The following is a 25919-nucleotide window of genomic DNA, read 5'->3' on the forward strand; positions in this document are numbered from 1 at the left end:
TGATTTCTATTTGGTCAGTTCTGATTTTTAAGGAGTTCTCTTATTCAGGAATTTTTGTACCTCTTTTTTTCATTTAGCCATTTCTGTTTTTTAAGGAAATTTCCAATATATTGTTTTGTGCCTTGTTTTCCAGTTGACCTTTTCTTCAGCATTTTTTGTGCTTCCTTTTTCAAGCTCTTGACGCTTTTTAAAACTGATTTTTTTGGGGGGGGGCAACTAGGTTGTGTAGTCTATAGAGTGCCAGACATGGAGTCAGGAGTATCTGACTTCAAATTGGACCTTAGACACTTAACAATTTACCTAGCTATGTGACTTTGCCTTGCCAAAAAACAAACAAACAAACAAATTGATTTTGTTGCATCACTCTCATTTCTTTTCCCAATTTTTCCTCTGCCTCTCTCAACTGATTTGCTTATACCCTTCCTTTCCCTAGGACTTTGACCCAGACTGTGTATGGCTCAGAACCATTTATGGGCAATGTAACAGAGTCCTGCATCCAGTTTCAGTAAAGAGACTCCTATAATCTCCTTCTGATCATTAATCTGATCTCCCATTATCTGTGGACTGAGAACTCCAGAAACTACTGTTACCAATTCATTGGCCCCCGAACTATATAATACTAGTTTGCCAGAGCATTACCTTTGCAGAACTACACTCCACTCTTACCCCTGTGTGAGAGACCTTTTCTTCCTCCTTTAATACCTCCCTCCCTCCATCCTTTCCCTTCTTCCTTTTCATTTTTCCCTCCTTCTTTCCCTCTCTACTTCCTTCCTTATCTCTTTATTTTTTACTTACTATTTATTCATTAATCTAGTTCCTTCTGTTCTTTCAAGTTGTCTTGGACTGGAAAATTGCTTCCCCTTATCCTTTTATGTTTCTGTTGCTCTAGAATTTATTTTGAGGTATTATTAAAAGTTGTTTATTGGGAAATTTGGGTGAATTCAAGCAAGTCAATGCCTTTTTTCTGCCATCTTGGTTCCTCTTCTCCTTCCCCATTCTTGAAGTGCACCTGTACCTTTTAAGATTTTTTTCTTATCTAATGTCCCATTCAGGTATTACTTCCTCCAACAGTGTTTTGAGATTTCTCCTGTAGTTTCTCTGATATTACCAAAATAGTTTGTCTGAACATATATTTTTGCCAAGTCAGTTTCAAGCTTATTTCTTACTTACTTTTGTATGGAACATATTCTCTTCATTAAATTGTAGACCTCTTTTTTTCAACTTTTTATCCTGTCTTCAGCATAATACCTTGCATGGAGTAGGTACTTCATAAATGCTTGTTCAATTTAATGTAGCCAGTTTCCTTAATAAGTCTATAGAGTAAAAAAAATTTAGTTGTAGACACAATTTATTTTACAATCCTTTTTTTGTCTCGTCTGTTTCACTAGGGGTAGTAAATAGGCCACAAATAGGTTTGTTTTGAAATACCTCTCTGATCAAGCTTTCATTTGGCACATCTCTATTCCCCTAAGTTTAAAACTGGCCACCAGACCTCCACCCCTTCCCTTGTTATCTCTGTTCAATGACCCTTTCCTGAGAAACATGATCTTGGGCACAGCAGGTTCCCTGCACAAATGGAAGAGAATACAGTCAAGTCAGCAAGCCTTCCATTTCCTTATCCCATCTTTAATTTTTTGTTTCCTCCTTAGTTTTAGTGATGGTATCTGAGGCACCTTTTGTTATAAGTTAAAACATTCTGTGAAGCTCATTTTTCAGTGTTTCTCCCTGCTGTTCTAATTACCTTTTTAACTTGCCTTTCATTTATATCCTACTGGCTAGTTATCAGCTATTTTCTCCAAATTGGCACTGTAATTGATTCATCTGGTTTAGAGATAGGCTGAGTTGCCAAGCATTAATTGGAGATTTTTATTTCCTTTTAGGTTTACTGTAAAACCTGAGATTCAGGACTGGACCTGTTGTGGTACTGAGGACATGTGTACTCAGCCTCAAAGCCATTTGTCTGGCAACATATTTAGCTACTGATCTCCCTGAGTTTGGCTTTTAAGATTGGGGCAAATGATGCCATTAAATGTAGTGAACTTTGAGCAATTGGCAGGTGGTGATATGTAGGTTCTTCATTTTTAGGGACTTAATTTTTTTTTTTTTTTAGTCTCTGAAGAATATTCATAGAGTAGATACAGGTAAGCCTAAATTCTCTGTAGTTCAACCTCAAAAACTTGTTCCATGAAAACTTAATTTATTCCATTTCTGATTTGCCATGTTTAATCCTTTCTGACTATTTAATTTTTATAATGCAATCAGAATCTCTTTACAACAAAATCTGAGGAGCTGTTCATTTTTTTTGTTTATGTTCATGTAGCAAAATTTGTTTGTATTGCTTATTGTTTGGAAGTCAATGGGCAATTAGCTGGGCTTATGAAAATAGATTTTTATTAAACATTATTAAAATTTCCCTTTTACCAGGTATTTGACTTAAATGGAAAAGGTTGTAAGAATAGACAAAGTGATAGCTTTCTTTGCCTTGACTACTCAGGGTTGATCTAAAATAATCTCTTGAATACTTAAGGAAATGATTGTCATCTACCTTGGCTGAATGCATTTGTTCTCTCCCTTTTTTGCATTCTTTTCCTTAATCCTGATTTCCTTAATCCTCTCTGCAGATCAGTCCAAACAGTTTGTGGTTGAGTCCTTGTATATCATCAGCTGTTATGGGACTCTGGTGGAGCATGTGTTGGAACCTCGGCCACTCAGCACTGCCCCCAAGATCAGTGATGACACGCCTCTGGAAATGGTGACATCTCCCCGGGCCAGCTGGACTTTAGTGAGGTAGTACCTCATACATTTCTCTGTAACACCTTAGCATTCTTTTTTCCTGAAGTTTTTGTTCTTCTCTGCATGCAAAATCTTATTGATACCCTTTTTTCCAGTCTCATGATCACTGAAAGTATGCAATGGTACAAAGTCAATTTTTTAGTGAACATTCAAGCCAATAGAAGAGGTTTGAATTTCATCTTTAAAAAGGATTCCTGAAGAATGTACTTTGGGAATGTGCATTAGCCATTGTAATTCTGTTTGGTCAAAAATCATCGTCCCCTTCTTAAGTGTGTCTCAATTGGGATCAGGATAGTTTCACACAAGTAAGAAGGGAATGTAAGGGAAATAGTGAAATTGCAGGGAGGGAAGAAAACAAAATTGGGTATGAAAACTATTCCTAAGCTTTTGACGTATGAAAATATTATTCTGTTGAACTTCATAGACTCTAACATTCTTTATTGCCACTTATTTCTGGACTGGGCAGATCAATATTAGACTTATCAAACTGTTTAGGAATGACCAATTTCAATTAAGATTGGATCATTTTGGAATTGCAGATGTTAATTGGATTGAGAAACAATTCACAAATTTATACAACTATTTTTCACCAAGGTTTTTGTTTTTCATTTTTAAATGTAAAGAATTTATAATAAGCTACCAATTTGGGTGTTAAATTAAAAAAAAATCTCCTCAAACAAAAAGCATACCCCTACATGCCAGAGAACCAGTTTCAATTCTCTATTGGATGAAAATTAAAACAGATGTTGTAGAAATGGTTCTATCCATTGTACAGCTGCTTCCTTGGGCAGCTCAAAGGGGCAGTGGATAGTGCACTGTCCTTGGAGTCAGGAGGACAGGAGTTGGAATCCAGCCTCAGACACTTGACACTAACTAGCTGTGTGACTTGGGCAAGTCACTTAACATTGATTGTCTCACATCCAGGGCTATCTCCAGTTCACCTGATTCATATCTAACCACTAGACCTAGATGACTCTGGAGGAAAATGTGAGGCAGGTGACTTAGCACAGCACCCCCTCATTCAAATTCAGTTCATATGCTTGTCATAGCTTCACATTCCTGATGTGATCTTCTTTAAAAATGGACAGACTTCTGGCCAAGATGGTGAAGAGAAGACAGGCACAGTTCCAAACTCTCCTGATCTCTTCCCCATCTATTACATGAAACAAACCTCTTAAAAGAAATCCAACCCATAAAACCCAGAAAGAAAAGCCAGGAGAAAGAACATCTACCTCGGGATTTGTCTCCAGCAGCAGCTTTGGCTGAATTCGGGTGGGTGAGTCTGGGCTCAGAGGGAGGATCAGCCCCTGATCAGCCAGATTAACAGCTGAATTGGAACACAGAGTCTGAGGGCCCGAGAGCCAGACCTGCTGGATCAGCGGTGGGGCTGGACGACAGGGGCTTGGGTCCATAGGGAAGCAGAGGTACTGGTGTTGGTGCTGTCACCCTGGAGCTTGGGGATGGGGCTGGGGGTAGAGTTCTGGTGCAGGAGAGCTGTGGACACCATCCTGGGCTCCTCTGGTCCCATTGCAGCTCAGACCTCCTCCCAAACAAACAAATACAAACTACTTCTGGCCAGCCAGAGAAACTGCACTCAGTGAGTAAAGTCTTTAGCGATCCCAAGCCCCTGTGAACCAGCCCCACCCCAACTCAGGTCTTAGCAAAATGAAGAAGGGTCAGTGGAAAGGTGGATCCATAGAAAAATTCCTGGAAGGGAAAGACCCTAACTCAGAAAGACCTGGAACCTCTGAGCAGAATACAATCTGGTCTCCTGTGCAGAAAGATTTCCTTGAAGAAATAAGGAAGGAACTTAAAAATTTTGGAGAGACAATTAATACCTTGCAACAAGAAAACAAAACCTTAGAATGTACAATTGGACAAACACAAAAGGAGAATAAATCTCTCAGATCATCAATTGGACAATTACAAAAAATTGGTCAAATGGAAAGCTCTTTCAAAAGTAGAATTGACCAATTGGAAAAGGAGTTGCAAAAGGTTAATGAAGAAAACTCCTCCCCCCCCAAAAAAAAGAATGGAGTCCACAGAAACTAATGACTCCATGAGACAGCAAGAGTCAGTTAAACAAAATTGAAAAATAGAAAAAATAGAAACAAATGTAAAATACCTCATCAGCAAAACCACTGACCTCGAGAATAGATCAAGGGGGGCAACCTGAAATTTATAGAACTTCCTGAAAACATTGAAGAGAAAAAAAAAGCCTGGACTTAATATTACAGGATCTAGTGATGGAAAATTGCCCTGATATCATGGAATCGTAGGGCAAAGTAGTTATTGAAAGAGTACATCGATCCCCACCAGAAAAAGATCCTAAAATGAAAACACCAAGGAATGTTGTGGCCAAACTCCAGAATTATCAGATAAAAGAGAAAATCCTGCAAGCAGCCAGAAAGAAACAATTTAAATATCAAGGAGCCACAGTAAGGATCATGCAGGACCTGGCTGCATCAACATTAAGGGATCGAAGGGCCTGGAATGAGATATTTCTAAGAGCAAGGGAGCTTGGAATGCAGCCAAGAATCTACTTTCCTGCAAAGCTGAGCCTTCTCTTCCAGGGGAAAAAGATGGACATTTAACGAAATGGAAGAATTCCACAAATTTCTGATGAAAAGACCAGAGCTAAACAGAAAATTTGGACATCAAACAGTACGTTCAAGAGACACATTAAAAGGTTAAAAAAAAAAAGGGTGGCAGTAAAAGGAAAAAAAAAATGCAATCCAATAAGTTGAAACTGGCTATATCCCAGCATGGGGGGAAAAAAGATTCTCATAAATCTTGAGAATTGTAACTCTAACAGAGAGAATATACCTATTCAGAAATGATGTACATTCATGACCTATGCATGAGACTGCTGTCTAAAGAGATGTAACTGACTTTAACCCCACTTGGGAGAAAGACCCTATTAACTCTCAGGAATTTTGACACTATTCGATAGAATATACTGAATTAGAAGGGACAGACACTCAGAATTTTCTCAGACTTAAATAGAATGATCTAAAATCACTCCCTCCTTAAAAAGGGGGACAGGAAAGAGACTGGAGGAGGGAGGGGAGTGAATGGGGTAAATCTCATTACACTAAGAGGTACAAAAAAACCTATGGTAATAGAGGGGAAGAAGGAAGCTGATGAGAAACATCTGAATCTTCTTCTCATCAGACTTGGCTTAAAGTCAACCTACACATACTCAGTTAACTTATAAAACATCTAACCTTTCAAGTATTAAAAGGGGAAAAGGGGAGGGGGGGACAGAGAAAGGGAAGGGGAGTGGGGGGGGAAGGGGAAATAACAAAAGGAAGGGAAGGGAAAGGGAAAGGGGAAAGAAAGGGAAGGGTGTGATATAGAAGGGCAAACACACTGAAGGGGGTGGTATTCAGGAACAAAATACTGGGGAATATGGAGAAAGGGGGAGAAAGGGGGAGAAAATAAAAATAGAGGGAAGATAGCACAGAGGGCAATAAAGAATTAGTAATCATAACCTTGAATATGAATGGGATGAACTCTCCCTTAAAACGTAAGCGAATAGCAGAGTGAATTAAAAACCAGAATCCTACAATATGCTGCTTACAAGAAACTCATTTGAAGCAGAGAGATACATATAGAGTAAAGGTAAAAGGTTGGAGCAAAATATATTTTGCTTCAGCTGAAGTAAAAAAAGCAGGGGTAGCATTCCTTATCTCAGACAAAGCAGCAGCAAAAATAGATAGCATTAAAAGAGATAAGGAAGGAAACTTTATCCTCCTAAAAGGTACCATAGACAATAAAGTCATTTCAATATTGAATATATATGCACCCAGTGGGACAGCACCCAAATTCTTAGAGGAGAAGCTGAAAGAACTACAGGAAGACATAGACAGCAAAACTCTACTAGTGGGAGACCTCAACCTCCCACTATCAGATCTAGATAAATCGAATCATAAAATAAACAAGAAAGAAGTTAAGGAGGTAAATAGATTGTTAGAAAAATTAGATATGGTAGACTTATGGAGGAAACTGAATGGGGATAGAAAGGAATATACCTTTCTCTCTGCAGTACATGGAACTTATACAAAAATTGACCATGTACTAGGACATAAAAACCTAATGATCAACTGCAGAAAGGCAGAAATCGTGAATACATCTTTCTCAGATCACAATGCAATAAAAGTCAAATGCAATACTGGGCCAAGGAGATATAGACCCAGAACAAACTGGAAACTGAATAACCTCATTTTAAAAAAATGAGTGGACCAAAAAACAAATTATAGAAAGAATTAGCCGTTTTATCCTAGATAATGATTATAATGAAACAACATAGCAAAACCTATGGGATTCATTGAAAGCGACTCTCAGGGGATATATTACAGCTCTAAATGCTTAAATGAATAAATTGGAGAAAGAGGAAATCAATGAACTAAACATGCAACTAAAAAAATTAGAGAAAGAACAAATCAAAAATCCCCAATTAAATACTAACTTAAAAATTCTAAAAATTAAAGGGGAAATTAATAAAATCGAAAGCAAAAAACTATTGAATTAATAAATAAAATCATAAGTTGGTATTATGAAAAAACAAATAAAATTGATAAACCTCTGGTCAATTTGATTAAAAAAAAGAAAGAAGAAAACCAAATTGCTAGTATCATAAATGAAAAAGGTGAACTCACCACCAATGAGGAGGAAATTAAAGTAATAATTTGAAATTATTTTGCCCAACTCTATGCCAATAAATTTGATAATCTAAGTGAAATGGATGAATATTTACAAAAATATAAGTTGCCCAGGTTAAATGAAGAAGAGATTAAATACCTAAACAACCCTATCTCAAAAAAAAGAAATTCAACAAGCCATTATTGAACTCCCTAAAAAAAAATCTCCAGGGCCTGATAGATTCACAAGTGAATTCTACCAAACATTTAAGGAACAATTGGTTCCAATCCTATATAAACTCTTTGGAAAAATAGGGAAAGATGGAACTCTGCCAAACTCTTTCTATGAAACCAATATGGTACTATTACCTATATCAGGAAGAGTTAAAATAGAGAAAGAAAATTATAGACCTATTTCCCTGATGAATATAGATTCAAAAATCCTAAATAAAATCTTAGCAAAATGATGACAACAAGTCATCACTAGGATAAAAATTATGATCAAGTAGGATTTATTCCAGGAATGCAGGGTTGGTTCAATATTAGGAAAACTGTTAGTATAGTCAATTATATCAACAACAAACCTATCAGAAACCAAATGATCATATCAATAGATACTGAAAAAGCTTTTGAAAAAATACAGCATCCGTTCCTAGTAAAAACATTAGAGAGTGTATGAATAAATGGACTGTTCCTTAAAATACTTAGTAGCATCTATTTGAAACCATCAACAAGCATTATGTTCAATGGGGAGAGGCTAGAGGCAAAGGAGGAAAATAATCCCAATAAGATCAGGCGTGAAACAAAGGTGCCCATTATCACCACTACTATTCAATATTGTATTAGAAATGTTAGCATCAACAATTAGAGAAGACAAAGTAATTGAAGGAATAAGAATTGGGAAGGAAAAGACAAAACTCTCACTCTTTGCAGATGACATGATGGTCTACCTAGAGAATCCCAAGAAATAATGCAAAAAACTACTGGAAACAATTAGCAATTTTAGCAAAGTTGCAGGCTATAAAATAAACCCTCATAAATCCTCAACTTTTCTATATATGTCTAGCAAGAAACAGCAGAAAGAGCTAGAAAGAGAAATCCCATTCAAAGTAACCTCAGACAATATAAAATATTTGGGAGTCTATTTGCCAAGACAGACTCAGAATCTTTTTGAAAATTATAAAATACTTCTCACACAAATTAAAGCAGATTTAAATGACTGGGCAAATATCAACTGCTCATGGATAGGTAGAGCTAATATAATAAAAATGACAATTCTACCAAAACTAAACTATCTGTTTAGTGCCCTACCAATCAAAATTCCAAAAAAAATTATTTTAATGAGTTAGAAAAAATTGTAAGTAAATTCATATGGATAAATAAGTCAAGAATTGCCAGGAGCTTAATGAAAAAAAGTGCAAAAGAAGGTGGCTTAGCCCTACCTGATCTAAAATTATATTTTTAAAGAATCAGTCATCAAAACTGTTTGGTATTGGCTAAGAAATAGTGTGGTGGACCAGTGGAATAGACTAGGTGTAAAAGAAGGAGATGATTATAGTAATCTGCTGTTTGATAACCCCAACGAGTCTGGCCATTGGTATAAAAACTCCCTCTTTGATAAAAATTCCTGGGATAATTGGAAGTAGTATGGAAGAAACTTAGATTAGACCAACACCTCACACCCTTTACCAAGATAAGATCCAAATGGTTTCAGGACATAGACATAAAAAAACAATACTATAAGCGAATTAGAAGATCAAGGACTAGTCTACCTGTCAGATCTATGGAAAGAGGAGCAGTTTATGACTAAGGAAGAGTTGGAGAACATCACCAATAACCAATTAGATGATTTGGATTACATTAAATTAAAAAGCTTTTGCACAGATAAAACCAATATAACCAAGATCAAAACAAATGTAGTAAATTCGGAAACAATCTTTACAATGATTTACAATCTTTAATGATTCTGACAAAGGACTCATTTCTAAAATATACAGAGAACTGAGTTATATTTTTAAAACAAAAAAGCCATTCCCCAATTGACAAATGGTCAAAGGATATGCAAAGGCAGTTTACAGATGAGGAGATCCAAGCAATCCATAGCCATATGAAAAAAATGCTCTAAATCATTAATTATTAGATACATGCAAATTAAAGCTTCTCTGAGGTACCACCTCACACCTCTCAGATTGGCCAACATGACCAGGAAGGATAATGATCATTGTTGGAAGGGTTGTGGGAAATCTGGGACACTATTATATTATTGGTGGAGCTGTGAACTCTTCCAACCCTTCTGGAGAGCTATTTGGAACTATGCCTAAAGAACAACAAAAATGTGCATACCCTTTGACCCAGCAATACCAGTACTGGGTCTATACCCTGAAGAGATGATGAAAATGGGTACAAACATTACTTGTACAAAAATATTTACAGCAGCCCTGTTTGTGGTGGCAAAGAATTGGAAATCAAGTATGTCCTTCAATTGGGGAATGGCTTAGCAAACTGTGGTATATGTATGTCATGGAACACTATTTTTCTATTAGTAACCAGGAAGGATGGGATTTCAGGGAAGCCTGGAGGGATTTGCATAGACTGATGCTGAGTGAGATGAGCAGAACCAGAAGAACACTGTACACCCTAACAGCAACATGGGAGTGATGTTTAACCTTGAAGGACTCGCTCATTCCATCAGTGCAACAATTGGAGCAATTTTGGGCTGTCTGCAAAGGAGAGTGCCATCTGTATCCAGATAAGGAGCTGTGGAGTTTGCACAAAGTGCAAAGACTATTCCCTTTAATTTAGGAAAAAAACAGATATCTTATTGTCTGATCTTGTTACCTCTTAGATTTCTCTTCTTTAAGGACATGATTTCTCCCTCATCACACCCAGTTTGGATCAAGGTACAACATGGAAACAAAATAAAGACTGACAGAGTGCTTTCTGTGGGGGGGTGGGGGGAGGGAAGCAAGATTGGGGGGAACATTGTAAAACTCAAATTATATCTTTAATAAAAATAAATTAAAAAAAATGAAGGACAGATATTATTATTTTTATTAATAACTGCTCCCTGTTTTCTAAACCCATGGTCCTTCCTTCTAGGTTCTTCTGATGTTCAAGTTTATGATGGCTTGATGCTAGTTGTGTGATCCTCTCCTTTTTGCTCTTTTTTACATCTAGGGTTGTGTGTTTTACTGTGTTGAAGAAATTTCATTTCTTGATTCCACATCTTTTGTGGACTTCCACTCCTGGTTGTACTCAATGAAAACAACAGTGAATTACATCATCATGATTAAGTGCAAAGATTAATATTCTCATATTATTCCCCTAGAACCCCTCAATGGAATGAGCTGCAACCACCCTTTAATGCCAACCACCCTCTGCTCCTTGCTGCAGATGCCGTGCAGCACTCTCAGTACCTGCTTGCTGGTTGTAAGTAGCCTGAGTGGTTTGCACTCTTTTTATTGTTTTCAAATCAAATGTTTCATTTCAAATGAAATTACTCTTTAAAGAAGACATGACTGTTTGCACTGACCCACAAGCCCAGGTCCCAGAGCCCAGAGCAGATCAACCTACTGGCAAAGAACATATTGTATAAAATATAATCAATGTTAAGTGTTCATTATTTTAGAGGGAGATCTGATAAGTATGTGCAAGGCAAGACTGAGGAATATGTGGGTTTCAATAAAATGCTGCAGGATAATGAGGAAAAAATTTTCCACCTGAGCACTGTTTTTTCCCCAGCATTAACCCACAAAGTTTGAAGAATAATTGGTGATAGATTTTACCAAAAATTAGTGGTGTGATCCATGTCTTAATATTATATCCACTGATTCTGAAAGCTTTTAATAGATACTGCAGTTGTGTACTTTTACTAATCTAGTGAAAGAATCCTTACCTCTCCTACTAGACATTTTAGTCAGTAACTTTTGGAGTGCTAAAATTCATAGTAAACAGATTTGTGATTTAAAGAAAAAAGAATAAGGTAGTCATTTTTCATGGGAGATGTGAAAAGATAATTTAATTTTTAAAAATTTGATTGTCAGAGAATTTTTAAACTCTTATAATTATAAATTCAATTTTATAAAATGAATTAGGTCCTAATTTCAGTAGATAGTTTGGCACATATTTTTAGGAAAATCTTGAAATTAACATTGACATTCTTTTGCTGAAGTTTTACTGTACCTTTTAACCTTCCTGCCTATGATGATTTAAAATGTTTCAATAACCAATATATTTTAGGGTTAATGTGTTATTAAATGTTAAATAGCCAAAGCACATTTGGAACTACAAATAATTTGAAGTTTTTGAAGTCATGCCAAGAAATTTTGCAATGTACTGACCACCAGTTGCCTAACAGATCTGTAGAGAACCCACCAGGACATCAAATACCAAGATTTTCACATGACTTTGTGATGTAGGCAAAATAGTTTTTCTTAAAATATGGACATCATATGCTTTGCTCTGCATTCAGGTTTTATCTGGATTGGATGGCAAGTCTTGTAGGGTTATATTTGATCACTGAATCGCTGAGAGAAGCTGAGTCTGTAATAGTTGATCATCTCATAGTGTTTCTGTTAATGTGCCAGGGTCTGGTCCTTGACTTTCTGCTCCAGCATCTCAGTTGCTGGCGTTTTACTGACCTCCTTAAGGTAGCCTGACATAGTCCCATCTGCTGCACTAGCATTTTGGAGCTGGAGCCTTGTCTTCTGAGCTGGGGTTGGGGCCCTCCCTTTTGACCAGCTGTACAGGGGGAATACTGAGCCAGGCCCCAGGTGTTTTAGCTAGTGAGCTAAAACTAATTTCCTAGCTCCCCCACCTACATTGGGCTGCACTCTCCCTTTACCCGACATGAGACAGATTTTTTTCCTTGAAGTTCTTCCAAGCTATCTTGAGGTGAAAAGTTATTTGTCTTTGGGGTTTGTTTTTTTTTTTTGTGGGTTCTGTCACTTCAGGGTCTATTTAGAGGCTTCATTTAAAGTTGTTTCATGAAAACTCCAGGAGCTTCCTAGCTTCATGCCACCATATTGGTTTTGCCCAGTAAGTCCTAAGGCCTAGTTTTTTATCTATATAATCTTTCTTCAAGATCACTTTTCTTTTGCTTGCATTTAAAAAAAATTGTAAATTTATTTATTATTTTTTATTTCTTTCTCATGGGCTTTTTTTCTCCTTTAGTTCTAATTCTTTTTCAACTTGACTAATATGGAAATATGTAAAATAGGAATGTTCCATGTACAACCTATATACAATTACCTACTTCCATGAGGGAGGAAAGAAGGGTAGGAGTGGTAGAAAACTGTGGAACTCAAAAGCTTACAAAAAGATGAATGTTGAAAACTATCTTTGCAAGTAATTGGAAAAAATAAAATTAGAAAAATAGAAAAATAAAAACAAAAGTATTTGTTCTCTCAAGATAAGCACATAGCAGCTCATCCGTGGCTATCCATCCTGATTTGGTTCAATCAAATTTTCCATTCATATTAGCTTCATTCAGTAACAAGATCCTCCTATACTAGGCTGAAGTTATTGATGACATGTTGAAAGGTGCCCCTAGTTTTACTGGTTACTTCTTATAGATCAGTCTATAATTTATTTAAAATTTTCCTCTGATTTTATTGAAATGCTGCCTTTTGGAAAATGGGGCTGTATTTGATTATTTTTTTCAATTGATTTGTCATTGGAAATTGGTTTGTTAGTTATATTGTTTCCTCTTTATTTCCTGTCTCATCTTTAAAATAAAAACTCTCAAAAAAAATGATAAAAACCATAATCTTATCTTTTCCTCAACATTCTTTTTATACCATTCTTTCTGCATTTATTAAGTATCTTTAATCAGGCTTAATTTGTAATCTTTAAATATACTGGATTCTTATACTCAGTTTTGTAACTTTTATTCAAGAATTATATTTGGAAATTTAAAGCAATAAACCAAAGTTTAATAAACTTCCTCTGATTCCTTTGAAGCTAATGTTAATTCACTAATTTACAGGTGGAGTAACTAAGATAAAGGGAAAAAAATTTCTCCTGTAAAATTATCTTAATAGTCCATGGTAAAGCTGTGATTTAAATTCATGATAATGAAAGAATCATGAATGGGTCTTGCATAAAGACATCATGCAACTTGAGGTAAAACATAACTACCTCCAATTTTTAAAAAAATCATGTGCATATGAAAAGATAAACTTATAGAAAAGTAGCTGCTTGGTTGATATCATTGAAAATGTTAATATTTTATATGACTAAAACAAATAAATATACACAGTATGATTAACTGAGAGTAATAAAATCCTGAGATACAATTCCTTAAATGAGCCCAGGCACCAGGGTAAAGGCTTAGTTGTTCATCTGGTTCATCCCCTTTTTACTTGAGTGTTTAAGAGGTCATGGGTCAGCATCTCTTACTATCAAGTTCCTTTCTAAAGACTGTAGTCTATACTGACTGAGATCTAATTAAAACACAATTGTCCTCTTGTTCCTGGCTCCTGGAAACTTTTCACTCATGCTTTAACCATAGCATTATCCTCTTGATTTTTTCTATTGCTAATTTTCTTCTAGTAGTTCCAAAGACAGTTTTTTTGAGATATTTTAAATTGCAAATTTTTAAGGGTGGGGTGGAAGGATTCCTTCTCTGTCTGTCTTTCTCTGTCTCTCTCTCTCTAATCTATGCAAATGCCATTTAGAATCTTACATTGGTTTTTACTTATATCTGAGTCAGATGAAGTAGATGGTATAAAGATTTCAGAGATGGTAATTATGGCAGGAAAATAAAAATAGAAGGAATGGAAAAGTCATTAAAGATACTTGTTTTAGCAAGGATAGAAACAGAGAATAGGATTTACATCTTGGTATGCCACAATCTGTTAATCACAGTTCTATAAGGGGTTTTGATAGAGAGAATATGGGATATGTAACGAAAAACACAAATCCTATACAAGAAAAAATGCAAGACTTGACCTGATAACCCTGCTAATAACCAGAACTTCCCAGTTCATCTATTTTTATGCATTGTTTTTATTCTTAGTAATTAAAATCTGATTAAATTAAATATCCCATTAAATAGGATATTTGCGTAATCTATTAATTATCTCATTAAATATCCTAGATTAAATATCCCTTTAAAAATGCCACTTACACATAGGTTGCTATAGCTATGTAGTGTGTTTCAGGAATATGTTGAGTTTCTTATAAAGTCTTAGAGCCCCAACTCAGGCAATCCTTGATGTAAAGTTTTGCTTTGATTAGAGCACAAGTTTCTATGATAATGCTATGACAAAGGGTGCTCAGTAGAACTTTTGGTCTCTGGCTTTGTATGATCCATAGACTCATAGTGCTATCCTTCATGTGGATGGAACCTTGGCAGTATTTTAGAAGTATTGACTGACTTTACTTTCTAGGTATAGGATCCGAGAATTCAGGTGACTGGCATTTACAGAGAATAGACATTGGAAGACTGATGAAGACAATGCCCACAGAGCTGAGTATCTGAAACTTTTCATGAAGGCCTTACCCTTTCTCTCATTATTAGTTTCTATTTACTGACTAAATAGATAAAACATTATTTTCTTAAATTTGAAGACAGTTGGGTTTTTTCCTTAATTTTTAGATAGAAGGATGAGTGAATAAAATGTCATTGAAAAATTATATTCTCCAAATTGCCTTCTGTGGGGTGGGGAGGGAAGTAAGATTAGGGGAAAAATTGTAAAACTCAAAATAAATAAAATCTCTAAAAAACAAAAAGAAAAATTACATACTCAGTGGAATCTCCTTACTTTAAGAAGAGTCAGTATTTGCTATATATTCATCTTTGAAATTACTACTGAAAACTTGTTGCCCAAATTATTACTTGTAAAAAATTATTTAGTGATTATAGAAATAACTATAGACCATTATAGAAAAAAACATTTTAATGTACAAGAACAGAATTCTTGGTTTAAATGTTGTCTTGCTTCACTAAAGTGTTCATAAACAGGTCATCTACTTCCTGTTTCCAGGGCAAAAATTTGCCAGGAAATTTTTTTCAATGTATTTACATTTGTTAGTAATGATGTCCAAGTTCTTTCTAGCAGAAAAGGAAGGAAGAACAGATTACCCAGATATCCTAAAGCCTATAGGAGACATTGAAGACTCTGTAAGAGTAGTTAGGGGGCAAAATGAGGAAAATAAGGCATTGAACTTTCCATAAATTCATCTCCTTCTCATTTGAACAAAATAATAGCTCAAATTTCAGTGATCATTCATCTTCTTATTATGAATGTCTTCAGCTTATAAAGTGAGAATTGTCTTGTTTCATAGATTTTCTTTTTAACCTGGACTCAATGTACTGTATTTGGTAGATTAGGTTTTTATTATCAATTACCTTCTTTCTTTACTGACTGCCACCACCCTCCTCCCAGACTTTGTTACTTCTTACTTAGACTATTGCAACAATTCCCAACCAAGTGAAGAAACTCCCAACTCATAGAATCAAAAAGTCAAGAGATTTAAGGAACTTCCAAAACACTCTAATACAACCCATAATTAATAACGAGGAATGCTTTTTTTGTCAGTGTCTCCAAAATATGGTCATTTAACCTTTTCTTGTGGATCTCTATAAAAAAGCAAAGCCTTTAACCTCTGAAGGTTCTGAATTCTATGGTCAGTGAATTCTTTGAAGTTTTTTTCTTATGCCAAGTCTTAAATATTTCTATCTTAAGATATTTGAAGAGAGCTCTAATGTATAACACCATTCTTCTATCACCACTGCCCTAAACTTTAATTTCTCGAGTGTAACATTTCCTAACCACTCCAGATAATCTTGGTATTACATATTCTCCATTCCTTTCACTATCGTGATTAATCTCATTTTAGATACACTCCAGATATGATATGATTTGGCCAGAAAATGGTGGTCTACCTTTATCTGAATAAGCATTGTAGCCTAGAATAGGCTACAATTCGCTGCCATTTATGCTATTCATTAAAACCACAAATCTTTTTCACACATTTGTTCACATATATGCAAAGAATACAGAAATTGTTACCCAATCAAATCCATGCCTCCCATCTCCCCCACTCCCACCCCCCATCACTATATAGTTAAAGTTGTATTTTTGGAACCCAAATGTAGAACTTTTCGTTTATTCCATTTAAGTTTGCTCTTATTCATTTTGTATACAATACTGTAACCTGTCAAAATACTTTTGGATCCTCCTTTCTGCTGGCTCCACCACATTCCAGTGAGTTGCCAAAATGATAAAAACAAAAGGCAAAAGGAGAGGGACACCATACATGTTTTCTAGGCCCTTTTGGAAACATGGTGTTGTCCCTTTGGCTATATATATATATGCTCATATACAAGAAAGGTGATGTTGTAGATATCAAGGGTATGGGCACAGTTCAGCAAGGAATGCCCCACAAATGTTAACATGGTAAGACTGTACGAGTCCATAATGTTACATAGCATGCTGTAGGCATTGTTGTAAACAAACAGGTTAAGGGCAAAATTCTAGCCAAGAGAATTAATGTGTGTATTGAACATATTGAGCACTCTAAGAGCAGAGATAGCTTCTTGAAGCGGGTAAAGGAAAATGATCAGAAGAAAGAAACCAAAGAAAAAGGCACTTGGGTTCAACTAAAGTTTCAGTCTGCTCCACCCAGAGAAGCACACTTTGTGAGAACCAATGGCAAGAAACTTGAGCTGTTGGAACCAAACCTCTATGAATTCATGGCATAAATGACTTTAAAATAACCAATAAAATATTTATTGAATTTCTCCCTGATCTGTTTTTGTGTCATCTGTGCCTCCTATGTCTTTCATATATTAAAAAAAGTGTTGATAAGTTCAAGGTCAAAGAATGATCCTGGGATACTTATCTAGATAGCTACTTCCAATTTAATAATACAATTAAGTTATTATTAATATTTATGATGGGTCTTTTTTTTAATAGATTTTATTTATTTTGAGTTTTACAAATTTCCCCAAAATTTTACCCCCCGCCCCCAGAAGGCAATTTGCCGGTCTTTACATTGTTTCCATGGTATACATTTATCCAAATTGAGTGAGATGAGGGAGAAATCATATCCTTAAAGAAGAAACATGAAGTATAAGAGATATAGCAAGATCAGACAATAAGATATCAGTTTTTTCTCTAAATTAAATTTAATATTCCTTGGTCTTTGTTCAGACTGCACAATTGTTTCTCTGGATATATATTGTATTCTCCATTACAGAGAGCCCCAAATTGTCCCTGATTGTTGCACTGATGGAATGAGCAAGTCCATCAAGGTTGATCATCACCCCCATGTTGCTGTTAGGCTCTACAGTGTTCTTCTGGTTCTGCTCATCTCACTCAGCATCAGTTGGTGCAAATCCCTCCAGGCTTCCCTGAATTCCCATCCCTCCTGGTTTCTAATAGAACAATAGTGTTCCATGACATACATATACCACAGTTTGCTAAGCCATTCCCCTGTTGAAGGACATTTACTTGATTTCCAATTCTTTGCCACCACAAACAGGGCTGCTATGAATATTTTTGTACAAGTGATGTTTTTACCCTTTTGCATCATCTCTTCAGGGTAATAGACCCAGTAGTGGTATTGCTGGATCAAAGGGTATGCCCATTTTTGTTGCCCTTTGAGCGTAGTTCCAAATTTCTCTCTAGAAAGGTTGGATGAGTTCACAGCTCCACCAATAATGTAATAGTGTCCCAGATTTCCCACAACCCTTCCAACAATGATGTTATCCATTCTGGTCTTATTGGCCAGTCTGAGAGGTATGAGGTGGTTCCTCAGAGAAGCTTTAATTTGCATTTCTCTAATAAGTAATGATTTAGAGCAATTTTTCATATGACTATGGATTGCTTTGTTCTCCTCATCTGTAAATTGCCTTTACATAATATCTTTGACCATTTGTCAATTAAGAAATGGCTTTTTTTTTTAAAAAAAATATGACTCAGTTCTCTGTATATTTTAGAAATGAGTCCTTTGTCAGAAACATGAGTTGAAAAGATTGTTCCAGTTTACTACATTTCTTTTGATCTTGGTTAGCGTGGTTTTTTCTTTACAGAAGCTTTTTAATTTAATGTAATCAAAATCATCTAGTTTGTTTTTAGTGTTGTTTTCTATCTCTTCCTTAGTCATAAACTGCTTCCCTTTCCATAGATCTGACAGGTAAACTAGTCCTTGATCTTCTAGCTTGCTTATAGTATTGTTTTTTTATGTCTAAATCCTGCATCTATTTGGATCTTATCTTGGCATAGTGTGTGAGGTGTTGATCTAATCTAAGTTTCTTCCATACTAACTTCCAATTTTCCCAGCAGTTTTTATCAGAGAGTTTTTATCCCAATAGTTGGACTCTTTGGGTTTTGCAAACAGCAGATTACTATCATCGTTTCCTGCTATTGCACCTAGTCTATTCCACTTGTCCACCACTCTATTTCTTAGCCAGTAACAAACAGTTTCGATGACTGATGCTTTATAATATAATTTTAGATCAGGTAGGGCTAAGCCCCCTTCTTTTGAACTTCTTTTCATTAAATCCCTGGAAATTCTTGACTTTAATTCTCCATATGAATTTACTTACAACTTTTTCTAACTCATTAATGTAATTTTTTGTAATTTTGATTGGTAGGGCACTAAACAGATAGTTTAGTTTTGGTAGAATTCTCATTTTTATTATATTAACTCTGCCTATCCATGAGCAGTTGATGTTTGCTCAGTTATTTAAATCTGATTTAATTTGTGTCAGAAGTGTTTTATAATTGTTTTCTTTTTCTTTTTCTTTTTTTAGTTTTTTTTTTTTTGCAAGGCAAACAGGGTTAAGTGGCTTGCCCAAGGCCACACAGCTAGGTAATTATTAAGTGTCTGAGGCCTGATTGGACTTGGGTACTCCTGACTCCAGGGCTGGTGCTTTATCCATTATGCCACCTATCTGCCCCTTTATAATTGTTTTCAAAAAGTTTCTGAGTCTTTCTTGGCAAATACACTCCCAGATATTTTATATTGTCTGAGGTCACTTTGAATGGGATTTCTCTTCCTAGCTCTTCCTGCTATATCTTGCTAGTCATATATAGAAAAGTTGAGGATTTATGAGGGTTTATTTTATATCCTGCAACTTTGCTAAAATTACTAATTGTTTCCAGTAGTTTTTTGGATGATTTCTTGGGATTCTCTAGATATACCATCATGTCTTCTGTGAAGAGTGAGAGTTGTGTTTATGACTGGTCTTTCAAACAATTGCCATTCCATATAGCTTGAGAGATTTTCTTAGAAACTTTGTTGCACTGTAAATATATAATATCCGTTAGAATTCTTTTAATTTATGAGTCTTCCTGACAAGGAACAAAAATGCCTATTTTCTGAGTATGCAAACAATTTCTCTCTTCCAAAGGATCTTGCATAATTCTGTAGGAAAGGCAACATTGTGTGTGGGACCATGAAGAAGAAAGTACTGAACTTGGATTTAGAAGAAATTAGTGTTTCAGTATTGCTTCTGACACTTACAAGTTGTGTGACACTGCAACCTTGTTGAACCCAGCTTGTAAAATGGGGTTAAGAATGCCAGCACTTCCTGCTTCAAAGGTGAACATTGAGAAGACTCTATAAATTGGGAAGCACCCTAGATATATTAATTATTATGCCTTTTTCCTATTTCTGCTAAACATGTGTGACCTTGGGCAGTTCAATTCATTACTCTGTGCTTCAATTATCAGACTAGTCGGTGAGTTAGAAAAGTGATGTTGGGGGCAGCTAGGTAGCACAATGGATAAAACACCAGCTCTGGTGTTAGGAGGACCTGAGTTCAAATCTGGACTCAGTCACATGATAATTTGCCTAGTTATGTGACCTTGGGCAAGTCACTCAATCCCTATTGTCTTAAATAAACAAAACATTTAAAAAAAAGAAAAATGATATTTAAGTTTCCTTTTTCATTTATTTCATTGTATCCCCAACATTTCACAAATTTCTGACACATAGTAGGTACTTAAAGGATTTATGATTGATTTTCTTCTACCTCTACCATATTACAATTATATCATTTATTGTGTTCATTTTTATATGTGAAGTGTTTGTATTGATCTTTTAGTTTAGTTCTAATGTAAATTAGAGTTAATGTGTCTTCAAGACAGATTATCTTACAACTCATATATTTATCTTTATATATCTCTCTCAGCACCTAGTTCAAATCTAATAATGTTTTTTGGGTTGTTTTCACATGTGGATATGTAATTTTAGTGTTCTCAAGAACCTCTTATGAGGAAACTCTCTTTACTAATGTAATACTTAGAGTATGTAGCAGTTGTATGTACCCACTTGCCAATGGGCATAAGCTAGAGATGAATCTTAAAGCTGTGTCTTTCTATGTTTGAGACTACTTTTTTATCTTCTGTGTCATAACTGCCTCAATATAACTTAATGATTGTTATGTAAGAAAATATTGAATAATTAAATGAAGAAGCAAATTGGTAGTATTTACTTTTATTAAAAATTTAAAGTGAAATTTTGTATATCCATGCCTTCTCTCCCATCCCGGAAGGCTTATAAAGAAGAAAAAAAGGAAAAGAAAACTGGTCAGCAAAATAAAGTAATTCATAAAAAAATCTAATATTTTATGAAATATTCCATTTCTGTAGTTACCCATTTCTACTATCAAATTGAGAAATTAGCAAACAAAAAAGCAGTAGGCTTTTATTTCTGCTGAAGATAGCCACTATACCATTGCAGATTAGAGGGTAGGACTGTTTTCTCTAAGTTGTTTCAATTTTATCCTGAGTCATCTCTTTTGCAGGAAAGGCCTAAAAATAAGAAAGGGGGGGTAGAACCAATTTTTCCTTTAGCAGACTTGAGTTTTGAAAATATTGTTTGCTAGAAAGAAGAAATTATTGTTATCATATCCTGATATCCCTTTGATGCATAACTTATATTCGTCTCTTAAATGACCATAGGTAAAACACATTCATGGAGTTCAGGGTGCTATTTTTGAAAAAATGGTCTTGTCTTTTCTTTTAGAACCACAGTCCTTCAGAGAAGTACCCAGTGCTTTCAATTCATATTATTCAGAAAAACATATTTCCAAATTCCACATTCTAGTTAGAACCTGACTAATCATATATTACGCATTATGAATGACAGCTTCAGGTGTTTTTGTTGAAATGAATGGACCCTACCATTTTTATTGCTGATTATGTGATATATATCAATGATTGGGTCTGTGATATTCTCTAGCTATTCCTACTCTCTTATTTGTAAAAAAAAAAAATTGTAGATAATGATGTAAATGCTGCCCTGGAAATCAAAGAATGTCATCTTGGTAATGACTGCTTTTATGTATACTTGTTAGAACTGAGCAGCATTTGGAGTTTAATATAAAAATACTTCAAATTTTTTCTAGATTTTATAGAATACATCTTTTAAAAATACCTTTATTTTATCCTCACAACAGCATTGATGAGAAACAGAACAATTTGTCATGACAACAGATTGCTATTTTCCCTATAGTTAACTTTTTTTGTAGTAGTATGAGACTTTTTTTCAGTTATTCTTTGAATATTTTATTTTATTTTTTCACATTACTATGATAGTCATGTTATAAAAGTAAACATAATTTTCCTCCCCACCCCCAAGAAGGAGATAGCTTAAGAAAATTGAAGTGAAAGTGGGAAAAAACAGTATACTTCAGTCTGTATTCAGATACATTAGTGCTGTTTTTGGTATGGACAGCATTCTTTATCATAAGTCCATCAGAGAAATTGCTTCTATACCTTTTCCCCATAATTGCCATTACTAGCTGTTTTTCCCTCCATCCTATTCCCTTCACCTCCACACCCCCATTTATTCTATTCTCTTTCTCCTTTTACTCTGTCCCTCTTCAAAAGTATCTAACTTAACTATCTCACAATCTTTCCTCTTTTCTATCCTCTAAATACCCTCACCCCCACCCCAATCCCCCTTCCCCTTTCTCCCATTGCTTTCCTGTCCTATTTTCCTCTCGGCTAAATTAGATTTCTATATCCAATTGAATTGAGTGGGTATGTTATTTCCTCTCTGAGGAATTTTTTTTTTTTAGGTTTTTGCTAGGCATTGGGGTTAAGTGGCTTGCCCAAGGCCACACAGCTAGGTAAATTATTAAGTGTCTGAGACTGGATTTGAACCCAGGTACTCCTAACTCCAGGGCTGGTGCTTTATCCACTGCGCCACCTAGCCACCCCCTCTCTGAGGAATTTTCCACACTCCTCCCCCCCACCCCTTACTGTCCCCCTCTTCCATTCCATAGCAAAAGCTTTTTTTACTTTCCTCTTTTGTAAAATAACTTAGTCCATTCTACTTCTCCTTTCCCTTTCTCCCAGTGCATTCCTCTCTCACCCATTAACTCCATCTTTATAATATATTATATCTTCATATTCAGTTTCTTCCTGTGCCTTGTCTATCTATGTTCCTTCTAACTGCCCTAATAAATGAGAAGGTTCATATGCATTATCATATGAGTTATCATTTTCTCATGCAGTAATATAAGCAGCTCAGCATTATTAAATCTTGCATAATTTGCCCTTCCCATCCACCCTCTCTATGCTTCACCTGAGTTGTGTACCTGAAGATCAGACTTTCTGTTCAGCTCTGATCATTTCATCAAGAAAGTTTGAAAGTCCCCTATTTTATTGAATGTCCATCTTTTCCCCAAAGGAAGATGTTCAGTTTTGTTGAGTGGTTGATTCTTGGTTGTAATCCAAGTTCTTTTTCTGTCCCGGAATATCATATTGCAAGCCTTATGAGTCCTCAACGTAGAAACTGCTAAATCACTGCACTATCCTGACTGTTGTTCCACAATATTTGAATTGTTTCATTCTGGGTGCTTATAATATTTTCTCCTTGACTTGGGAGTTCTGAAATTTGTCTATAATGTTCCAGAGTTTTCATTTCAGGAAGTGACCCGCAGATTCCCTCAATTTCTATTTGACTCTCCTTCTTGGGTATTGGGGCTATTTTCCTGTATTATTTCATGAAAAAATGAAGTCTAGGCTTTCAGGTAGCCCAATAATTTTTAAATTATTTCTCCTAGATATATCTTCCGTGTGTGTGTTTTTTTCCCCAATAAGATACTTCACATTTCCTTCTAGTTATTCATTCTTTTGGTTTTGTTTTATTGTTTTTTGGTTTCTCACAATGTCATCAGCTTCATTTAGCTCCATTCTGCATTTTAAGGAATTGCTTTTGTAACCTCCCTTTCCATTCGACCAACTGCTTTTTAGCTCCATTCTATATTTGACAGAATTATTTACTTCAGAGAGATTTTTTATGTCTTTTTTTCCATTTGTCTAATTATACTTTTTAAAGCATTCTTTTTCTTATTGGCCTTTTGGGCTGCTTTTTTCTTTTGACCCATACTGGTTTTTAAGATATTATTTTCTTCATTATTTTAAGATATAATGATTCATTATTTCTTTTCCTTCAGCAAGCTGCTGTCTTGGTTTTCATGATTTTCCTGCATTACTCTCATTTCTCTTCCCGAATTTTTCCTCTACCTCCCTTACTTGATATTCAAAATCTTTTTTGAGCTCTTCTGGAGCCTGAGATCAATTCATATTTTTCTTGGAGACTTTGGGTACAGAAGCTTTGATTTTGTTATCTTTTGATTGTTTATTTTGATCCTCCCTAGGGCCAAGTAAGTAGTCTGTGGTCAAATTTTTTTTTCTTCTGTTGTTTGCTCATTTCCCCAGCCTACAACTTTATTTTAACTCTGTTTCTAGGGTGGAGAATGCCCTGTCCAAAACTTTTGAGAATTTTTCCAACTGTTTTCAGGAACCACCCTCCAGGGATCTCAATTCTTTCAACATCTTATGAGAAGCTCTCTTGCCTGTTCTCTGGTCTGTGGATGACCACAAGCACTCTCCTCTGCCCTGAAGCTGTGAAGAAAGTCCCTGCTCTTCTATGGCAGTATGGGGACCAAGACTGCATTCTGGATAAAACCACAAATTCCTGTCACAGGGATAGCAGAGAGACCTCTATAATCTCCCTTTACCCCATTAGCCTCCATGGGCTGAGCACTCTGGAAGCAGCTGCCAAGGGACTTCCTTTCTGGGTGACTCCCCAAGCCTGCTCCTCGTTCCTGTTGACAGGTCTATGCTGAGGCCTGCGCTGGACTGGACTCTCAGTTCACTCTGGTGGAGCAGTGTTTTCCTGCTGACTTTCCCAATTGTCCTTGGCAAATCCCTGGACTTAAAGGTCTGGAAAGTGCTGCCCTGCCATGGACCCAGCCACCCCCTGGGACCCAGGTGCCCTGTGGGCTCTCCTGTGGTACTCAAGCTGATTTGTTCTCATGCTTCCTTTCTGTACCTGGTGTAACAGACCCTTCCCTTGCTGTCTCAGGCTAGAAAATTGTTTCACTTAGTCTTTCTGTGAGTTCTGCCACTCAAGAATCATAGAGTCATTATTTAAAGGTATGTGGAGCTGGAGGAGAGTTCCAGGGATTTCCTACCATCACTGCAATCTTGGCCCCGCCCCCTCTAGTTAACTTTTTAAAAATAATTTCACTGATTTTTCTGTTTCTTAGTCCCCATAATATCACATGTATCCATCTCTCCCTCCCTCTCCTTGAGAGTTATGCCTTATATAATGTATTTTGTATTTTTGGGGTGAAAAAAAAGTTAGCGTAGTTGATCTATACATTAGGAAATTCCAAAAACATGACCAGTGTATTAACACCTGTGAATCTTTTACCTGCATTATAGTTTGGTGGTTTCTACTTCTGTCCCTTCATTCGAGTCCTACTTGATCTTTATAATTTCTCTACATTTACGTTTGATTCTTTTTTGGGGGTGTGTGTCATTTTATTTTAATTGGTTAGTTGATTCTGTCTTCCTAGAACAGATCCCTAAAATAATCCTTCTGGTTGTAAAACTAATAATAAAAACATTCATTTCATATTATACAATTCCTTTACCTCATAGTTCTGCATATAGCAAAGGAACCCCAGATTGAAATAGCTGGTCAAGTCTTACAAGTCATTGGAAGAACTGGAATGAGAACTCAGGAGTTCTGACTTCCAATTCTAGACACTAGCTAATAGTGCATCCAAATATCCATGAAAAAATTAATTTCTATCATATAGGGAAAGGAATCTGCATAGCAGGACCTTGGCTATCATTGATTATTTGATAATTTGTCCTCCTGTTGGTTTGGATTTGTAAATCTTGCTCTTCACTGGGCTTCCTGCTAATGCCACTGCATTTGTAATCTTGGAAAGGAGATAAATTTGATCTTAACCACCAAGGTCAGTGTCCTGAAAAAGCAATTACTTTTAGAGAAGGATTGTCTGACTGACCACATTTTTCAGTTGTCCCTGAATTTAGAAGGAAGATGTCTACTTTCAGTGCTACCATTAACTTAACCTAACATCCTGGATTGCATCACTGTTATGGCATATACCAAGTATGACAGAGGAACTCATCAATATTTCCCTACATTGTCACCAGTAAATATTTGTCCAGGAGTGAGTAGGGTGGAGAGGAAGAA

General features: G+C 35.8%; 1 protein-coding gene across 10 annotated transcripts in view; it reads left to right on the top strand.

Moving 5' to 3' along the window:
* The window catches only part of BCAS3 (BCAS3 microtubule associated cell migration factor), an 851656-nt gene that overhangs the window by 410222 nt on the left and 415515 nt on the right, over positions 1-25919 (top strand). For all 10 annotated transcript variants that reach the window (XM_074223544.1, XM_074223545.1, XM_074223546.1 and 7 more), the window contains 2 exons: positions 2622-2787; positions 10765-10865. In XM_074223544.1, the coding sequence (XP_074079645.1) occupies positions 2622-2787; positions 10765-10865 (267 nt within the window). The remainder of the gene's footprint in view (positions 1-2621; positions 2788-10764; positions 10866-25919) is intronic.

This window comes from Macrotis lagotis, chromosome 2 (assembly GCF_037893015.1).
Source record: "Macrotis lagotis isolate mMagLag1 chromosome 2, bilby.v1.9.chrom.fasta, whole genome shotgun sequence".
In the NCBI taxonomy this organism is placed as follows: Eukaryota; Metazoa; Chordata; class Mammalia; order Peramelemorphia; family Peramelidae; genus Macrotis; species Macrotis lagotis.